This window comes from Aptenodytes forsteri, unplaced genomic scaffold (genome assembly GCF_000699145.1).
Source record: "Aptenodytes forsteri isolate BGI_AS27 unplaced genomic scaffold, ASM69914v1 Scaffold237, whole genome shotgun sequence".
Lineage (NCBI taxonomy): Eukaryota > Metazoa > Chordata > Aves > Sphenisciformes > Spheniscidae > Aptenodytes > Aptenodytes forsteri.
In genome coordinates, this window is record NW_008794451.1 from 543,956 (window position 1) to 552,747 (window position 8,792).

The 8,792-nt window shown below is 40.5% G+C and overlaps 1 protein-coding gene across 2 annotated transcripts in view; it reads left to right on the forward strand.

Moving 5' to 3' along the window:
- The window catches only part of PLPPR5 (phospholipid phosphatase related 5), an 82,835-nt gene that overhangs the window by 22,494 nt on the left and 51,549 nt on the right, over positions 1-8,792 (forward strand). The window contains exon 5 of one of the 2 annotated variants that reach the window (XM_009290452.2): positions 885-3,080. The exons of the other annotated variant lie outside the window; for it this stretch is intronic. Within the exon in view, the coding sequence (XP_009288727.1) occupies positions 885-917 (33 nt within the window). The 3' untranslated portion in view covers positions 918-3,080. Of the gene's footprint in view, positions 1-884; positions 3,081-8,792 lie in introns of those variants that run through there. 2 annotated transcript variants of the gene reach the window in all.

An 8,792-nucleotide genomic window follows, 5' to 3' on the forward strand; every position in this document is an offset into this window, starting at 1 on the left:
TTAACATCAAGATTCCCTTTATTAATTTTACACATTGCATGTTCTATAAAAACTGGTGGCAGTCAAGGGCACTGTGTGCCTAAAGGGAATGTACAGTTCCGTTGGATCCTGCACATCGCTGTGCAGTTGAGTGTTCACCTACCAAATGTTTGCAGAGGCACTTGCTTAGGTTAGAGCATGAAAAAGTAGCAAAGCTCTTTTGGGATGCTGTGGTTTTACTGTGTGGAGTCACATGTAGTATATTCACGTTCTGATACACATCTTCGTGTTCGTAAGAATCGTCCCGTTGAAGGAAAGAGGAGAATAACGTTGCAAATGAAGAGGACACTGTAGTGATTCTGAAAAAGAAATTTTGAATATGAGTTCTCAACTGCTGAATGCCATTTTGTTGTAGCATTTCGCTACTTGATTCTCTGCCATCGAGCTCATGGGGAGCAATTAATCTAGAAAAAAAAGGTAACATTAAAATTGTATTAAGACTGAAATAGAATATTATAATCTGTCAGAAACTGTCATTTTAATTTCTAGGAATTTTGCTTTAAATTATGAATAAGGTAGCAATAAAAATACAGCTAACTCAATTATTCACAGTGTTACTTAACTTTAAAAACCCCATCTAAAATGAAAACACTGTAGAACCACCACACCTAATTACTTTGTTCAGCGTACTTACATATCCAGTCTTCGGCGGTTAACAAAGAATTGCTATGGGAGTGAGTGAGAGCACTGCAGTGAAAACCAGTTTTATTTACATCATCCTTCAGTAGTCTCCAAGCATAAGGCTGTCCCTAAAGCACAAGAGGCAAAAATTTTCGCAGTGGCGACTGATGTCTATTTGTGTGGTTTCTGGGTTTTTATCTGTTTGTTTTTCCTTTGACTCGTAGAACCACATCACGGCCTTTGCAGAAGTCACATGATGTTGACGCTGATGTGTATTCACTCCATTGGACTTCATCTCTTTTCACAGCCCACACACGATAATTGCAGTGTATCAAAAATAAGAAATTTTTAGAAGTCCTATTTCTGACTTGATTTTTACATCATTAAAATGATACCAACATTTTGAAGAATTCTTAAATATTAAAAGGTCACTTTACTTTCTAGCAAAAATATTAACTGTTTACTTTTTGATGGAATGGGATGAACTGAGCACTAATTATATTTGTCTGACAATACCCTCTATTTTGGCTTCTCATTGTTTTTAATGGTTCATGTACCTATTCCAACAGTACTTCATATTTTGATTTGACTTTGGTTTTTAAAATCTACATTTTTAATTCAGCATGAACTTGTTTCCATTTGAGGAGATTTCAGTGTATAAAAACTAGACAAATATTACGTTCTGTATGAAAATGCTGTTTGCACATTGTATTACGCTGTATTCCATGTAAGATATCATTCAAACAGTATGTTATATGTAAGACTGGTGCTTCTGCTTTTGAAGAGAAAAAAAAAATGCCAATTTTTACTGTAATAAGTATTGTATCATAATTAAAAGTTTATTTATTTGGATATTTTCCTGACATAATTGTAGTTGAATTGTTGTTTTGTAGTTCTTGGATGTCTTGGATGATATATATGTATCTAGGTTAAAAGAAATGAAAATAATATAGAAAGTTTGATCATTGATATATTCTTTATTACTAATGATATCCGATGAAGGGTTAAGGGCTCCATTCTTAGCTCAGTATATGTGATGGGAAGCCGTGCCACTCATAAATCGTTTAAACAAATTATTCAAGGAAGCCTGCATCTTCTCATCTTTGTTGTACACCCTGATATTATGCTGGGAGAATGGGTGCTAAGGTAAGAAGAGGGTCACTGGCTTAGCGAGGAAAGTGCATGTGAGTGTCTACTCTCCATTTTCATGTTGCAGCACTCATGGAAAAAACAAAATGGCTTCATTAATTTTCTTCAGCCTAAGTGACCAGGACAGGCACACTGTCTCGCTACAAATCTTTCTATCTCCGTTTGTGTTTCAGGGCCATGTTCTTGCAAAAAAATCCTCTGTCGGTCTGTGCGGTGTTGACGAATTGATTTTCCTTCAACATCAGGCAATGTTATCCTATCTCTGTTATCGCTGTGAATAATCAAATTGAGCCTCCCCTTCCAAAGACAGCCTTGCTGACTATTCGTAGTGAAGTTGTCCTATAAAAATTGAGCACCAAATGGATCTGAGTATTGTAGATGGAGAAGAGGCTCTTAAGATCTGCCAGAAAGTTTTCCTCTGGCAGCAGCTGATGCAACGCTAGCGCTATAGACACATTGAGAATAGTAATGTTCAGTGCAGGCTGTTGAACATTCTAGGCCTTAAATTTTCCATAATTCAGTGTATTTCCTGTGCATTAATCATTGTTAGAAGATGTTTGAAACATAAGGCTGTAGAATCAGGTATATATTTTCTATGATGAATTTTAATGCATTCCCACACAGTCATCCAGGTAACACCTGCTTTTTACTTTTTATTTTAACCTCTGCTTTCACTGAAATACAACTACCTAAATAGTGCTTGGCAAACCGGGCAAGGCCAAGTCATCTTTGAGTGCGATAGAGCATATCTCACGAAGTCCTTGTGCTAAGCTGAGAATTAGAGAATAAAGAAATACATCAGTGGGGAGAAAAGTCCTAGAATAGAGCCCTTAGCTGTAACGACGTTACTTAGGTGATTGAAGATCCACCTTTATTAGACTGTCAACTGTGTTTACAAAATCGTAGTAGGTCCAAAGTTTGTATCACCATGTTAGGCACACTTACCCTTCTCTTAGTCTAGCTATTTAGGGTCCAAGGTACTAATGATTTCTCTGTGTGCAGATTTAAATGAAATCTTCACTCATTTTTGCATGGTAGCAAACCTGCATTTTTTATATCTGATTTATAAGATTACCAAGAGGTTCTTTTATGTTAAAAGAGATGACTCTTTTTTAGTGTACTGTATATCATCGGCTTGTAACTGGTCTCTTTCTCTCTCAGGATCTTTCCCAGTCAAATATTTGGGTTAAATTTATCATATTATCTCTGTGAACCAGCAGTGAGAAAACAAAAAGAGAGACACTCTGCTGTATAATGTATTTTTAAATAAAATAATTTTTCATTCATATGTAGTGTATTTTTTTTAGATATCTGCTCTAGATATATTTGGTTGATAGTGTACATACAATTAAATGATGACTTTAAGTCAACTGCATTTGGTGATATATTTTCACAGTTAACCAGGAATCCCCACAGCTAACTGCCTTTCCTTAGAGGTGGTTCTGGTGAAATTGAAAAGCAGGAGAGGAAGAGTCCACAGCCTGTTGGTGAAGGACTCTCCCCAGGATGTTGACCGGCCAAGCTCCAGACCCTACTTTGATTGATTTTTTTCAGGAGTGGCAAGAATTTACCTCTCCCATACCCGTACCTCTCCACTGCCCTGGAGCTTGGGCCTTCGCTCTTCCATTCTGGACCCGAAAAAGCTTTCAGTAGGAACAGTTTGCCAAAACAAGAGTAAGTTGGCATTTTCTGACTAAAATGGCTTTTTGGTGGTTGATTTAAAAAAAAAAAAAAATCCCAGTGAGGAGCCTATGACAAACAAGCATCATCCCTCATTCAGGGAATATTCTGGTGCAGGGTGGTTGCTAATAAAACCACTGTGGTCGAACCATTTCAGTGGTTTTGAATGCAGCTGGTTTTATGATCCTTCTGGACCTTTTCTGTGTGTACTTCAGTGAAACAGCTCCACTCTATTTATAAATGAGATGTTTAAGAAGCATCTCTAATGCTATATGCTGCTGTGGTCCTAAAAATGGAATTCATAAGGCATATGGGGACACCAGCTGGGCTCGTATCCATACCATTTTAGATTCCCTTATATGTATTCTGCTGTTTGTTCATAATCGTGAACTGCATAAGACATACGGTGATAGCATCTGGGCTCACATCTCTTCAGCTTTTAAAAATGTTCATTTTAACAATATGTATTAAAAGAGGATAACGTTGGTATTTTTCAGCTGCAATTTTCTTTGCTTTTTGCTGTCGCCTTCTAATTTCGTTGCTGTCCAAGATCACAGTGAGTGCGACAGTCCATTTGCACATTATGTTAGCAGGGAGCTTTTTATGTTCTTCTGAAGTCTAATTTTGGTATTTGAGGCTTGCCATGCAGAAAGCAGAGTGCACTACATTTTAGGAACAGATAACCTGAGTCTGTTTTGATCAAATACATCCCTGGCCATCTGCATAGCCTTGGCCTTGGGGACGCTCAGGAGCACGTGCAGGCGGAAGGGCGAGCAGACCTCCGGACCTCTCAGCCCTGCAGCACCTCCCTCCGAGCACACCAAGAGCATTTTCACCAGGCTGTGCCTCTGACAGCCAACTCGACCCCAACACCAGACTTTCCTGCTGTACACCAGCACTTTTCATCTCCCGTCGAGTACCTTTGAGAAACTGGGGAGATCAGGCAAAATACCACGCCCTCACCCCGAAGCGTACTACAAGCACGACTGCAGCTGGAGCCAGCGGCTGCCCAGTTCTCACTTGGACAAGTGGAAGGCCAAATGAATGGGAACCTATCATGGCTTCATTTTTTGGCCTCCTCCTCCCCTTTCTAGGCCTTTCAGTTTTCAGGGACTTCCACAAAGGAAAGTAAAGGAAAGCTTCAGAGTCTCTCTGCCCACTCGAACCTCCGCTGCGTGCCTAGGGTTGTGCAAGCTTTACTCTTGCTATTGGCCAACAGGGGCTTTCCACTAAAACACAGTGTTGACTTTTTGCCATCTCTCTCCTGTGTCAGGATGGCTGAAAAAGCTCCTTGGGGTTTCCAGGCTTGACCTGGTGTTCTGGGAAGAGGAAACTGTGAACACCCCAGAAATACTCCTGCCAGGGTGGGAATTGGAAGCCCTAGTGTGACTGTGTGATAAGCCTGGTTGTTTTCTCAGCACTTTCTGAGTTGCCGTGCCAAGGTACGACTCCATGTTTGCTAGGTTTGCTTTTGATACGAAACTGCCTATATTTGCCTCATCATGAAGCCCCAGTCCACTTCCAACACAGAGGATTAGGTACTTGGTTCCCTGCTCAATACTGGAGCTTGTTCTCTCTCTGTAGAGAATCCTAGGAAGCACAGCATATCCTGTATGAAACCTGTCCCCAGTGTCTGATGAACGCTATTCCAGACAAGTTAGTGGTAAGATAGCTGTCATTAAGGCTAGCTTCAAAGATGCATAGCTCCCACTTGCCTAAAAGGATGTCATGATCCAGGCGTGTTTGATGATCTGGATGATAGCTGGAAGCAATATAACCGGCTAGTGCCCAGGCTCCAACTACTTTTTTTCTGAAGATGATGGTGACATCCAGTTCTCTGCCTATCATCTCCCTGAACTCAATTTCTTCCATTCCAGTTGTCAGCTCTTGATACTGCATTCTGCTGTGAGATGTGATATTCGCGAGGCATAAGGGGAGAGCGGCTGTGTTCATTGGCAGACCATTTTAGATACCCTTACGTGTCTTCTGCTCTTGGTCTGTTATCACTAGCTGCGTAAAACGTTTGGAAGTAAGTTAATCTAATTGAATTAGGACAATTTAATTCTGAATAAAAGTATACACCCAGAGGTTTTGTATGATTCTAACTAATACACAGCAAATCTCTAGCTAATTCAGATAAACCATCCTGAATTGTCCCCTGTGTGGACAAGTCCTAAGCCTTTTTTTTCCCCAGAGGAGCTCTACTGTTGTAATATCTTCCCCTAGTGACTACAGCCAGAACAGCGTGTGGCAGCCAGTTTCCTGAAGTGATCACATCAGCAGAATGATCATCTCTAAATTATACAGCTGCTAGTGGCTCCGTTAGTGGACTGGGTGCAGGGGGCTGCTCTTGTGCTCTGAAAGTGATTGAGAATGGGCACAATGGTAATCTCCATCTGTGAAATTACTGGGTCCATCCTCTAAGATGTGGGCTTCAGTAGAAGCCCCAGTAAAGAGCTTTAGTCCCCCAAACCAAATTCTTCGCACCAGTGTTCTCGTCTGACAACGTTCAGATCTAAATAAATAAATAAAAATAAGAAACCAAACCCTTTTTCTGACAAATCTCTCCCTAAATAACAATGTTATACCTAAGTACATCCTCTCTGCAGCTACAGGAAACTTGCAGCCTTGCTGGCATTCTTCAGTGTGGTTCTGAATGTGCGATCCTTGAGTTGTGAATTCCTAGGATTGCTCTGAAGTAGGTAAATAACCCTAAAAGAGAGAGCAAACATGTCTACAAGTGTAAAAGAAAAACTAAAGAGCTAGAAAATGAGAAGGGGATGAATTTCAGAAGCAGGGAAAATGCATTCTTACACTCTCTAGCAAATGTGCCCATTTGAGGTAGATTTGCTATATTTTTCTAACTTAAAGTATCAATACTTAAGTGGATGGCATTTCTACATTTTTTAAATACTGCAGTCGAAGAGAACTGCTGCTCTTAGTCTGCTGTTTCATCCTCTTTTGCTACTGTTGCTTAAGGAAGCAGCTACTCTTCCTTCCTTAGCAACCTCTATTTATACAGTAGCAACTGACAACTTAAAGATATTCTATTCAAATATTCTAAAAATAAGTCTGATGTGATGAGAATGAAGTGCTTTTTTAGGAAAACAAAAGAAAAGCCCCTTTGGCTCTCGTTGAGGACAAGGGACTTGAAGCTAATCCTAGTCGGAAACACCAGGAATGAAACAAGACCCTTGCCTTTTGGCAATACTTTGCATTGCTGTCAAGACAAGGTGATAGATCTTTTCTGAGATTAATACCCGTTTTTTTCTGAGCAATTAGAGAAAACTTTATAAGGATGTAGTCTTGGAGCATGTAGTCTTCCAGAGAGAAACAATGTCCTTGGTTTTGTATTAATTATATTTATTCTGTGGAGTCACAGTCAAAGGCAGTGAACAGCAGTGCAGAAGAGGGGGAATAGAAAGACTAAACAAACTATATATTGTCGATGGAGGGTGAGAGCTTTCCCACGCTGAGTCTTTTTAGGAAAGAAACGAAGTGAGTGGGGACTTGATGTCAGCTGATCATGTGAGAGAATCCTGTCATCCTGGGTCTCCTATGGGAATGTTGCCTGCTTATAATGTATACGTTTCAGTCAATTACCACTTTGCTTAGAAGAACAGATAATCATGAAATGTTTGATCTTCAGTTCTTTGTCAGATTAAGAGAAGTCGGTACTCCCATGGCATTGGACACTATGCTGCTCCTTTTTATTTGCTGTCTGATGACCTGCCTTCCCTGCATATTTAAGGTAAAAGGCTGTGTTCTGCATTTTTGAATGGATAAAATGGAATTTTTCTTCAGGAATCTGGTGATCTGCATGTAGAGGTTAAGAAAATCTCTCGCAGGGGTGTAATTTCTTTTGAAAATTGGGATTTTAAACTCTTCTTCTGTTTCTACAGCTTCTACCTGTACACTGCTGTAAACGTGAAACTAAAAGCTTCTCATAGTTGAGGGGAAGGGTCACCTCTACAGGCTCAATGGAAGAGCCAGCTTCTGCAAGTCTTGAGCGCTGTGGTGGGAGATACCACAAGGTTTTGGTCACCTACAAGGCTGTTTATGACCTGCTTGATCTCAAGTGCGTGATTTGATTTCCAAACGTACCACTCGCTTCACTGTGGTTGTGGTTTCAGTTGGAAGGAAGATCGCTGAGAAAGATACACGTCAACACAAAAGAGAACAGTACTAAAACTTTCCTCTTCCTCCTCACTGGCCTTTGGTATACCTGCTCCTTTTGTTATATGGCTCTGTGCTCTGTCTTCGCCTTTTCACTCTGCTTCTGGCATTTGTCATTCTCATTAGATGTTACATATTGCTGTGTCACGTTGTGTAACAACCAGCGGGTGTAGCTGGACTTAGGCCTTGGCCAACATAAAATGGATTTTTCAGGTGCAGGTATGAATATGAAAGTAGAAAAATGTGATGAGGTACCAATTATTTTAATGGGAGTAGAGCAACAGCAGACAATGAGATTGTTTCAGAAAAATAAGGAGGGGAAAGGAAAATTTGATAATAAACGTGAGTGAGATAATCTAAGCTAAAGGCTTAAATCTGAATACGAGTGGAATTTCAAAGGATATAACACTTTATAGACAGTGGATGAGAATTTCCTATACAGCTGGTAAAGCAAACAGATCATACCAGATTAATTCACGACACTGCAGACCCTACAGGTAGTGGTCTGACAGTCATGTTTACAGGCACAAATACGGCCTGAATTTGTGACGAGTCACAAACTAATGGGAGAGCAAAGATGTGCAGGACTGTGTATATCATGCCTTCTGCAATATAGCAGAAAAGAAAATTGGTCAAGAAAGGACTAGATACTGCTCTTGTCTATTCTGGTTCGTGTAACTCCGGGTAGGAGTCAGGGGACTTGTTCCAGATTTAAATAGGAGACATAGCAGGGTAGTTTTGTATCTTTTTATCATTTATAAATCAGACCATATATTTGTTAATTCTTTCAAATACGTGTGGTCTTTGGGAGCAGCACTCCAGATATGACAAATGGCCCTTTCCAAAGCAAGCTTCTTGTGTGGAGCTACTCAAAGAAAATCACCAACAAAGATGTACAGGAGACAACAGGAAAATCCCAATCATAGAATCATAGAATAGTTTGGGTTGGAAGGGCCCTCTAAAGGTCATCTAGTCCACCCCCCCTGCCGTGGGCAGGGACATCTTCAACTAGATCAGGTTGCTCAGAGCCCCGTCCAGCCTGACCTGGAATGTTTCCAGGGAGGGGGCATCCGCCGCCTCTCTGGGCAACCTGTGCCAGTGTTCCACCACCCTCAGCGTAAAAAATT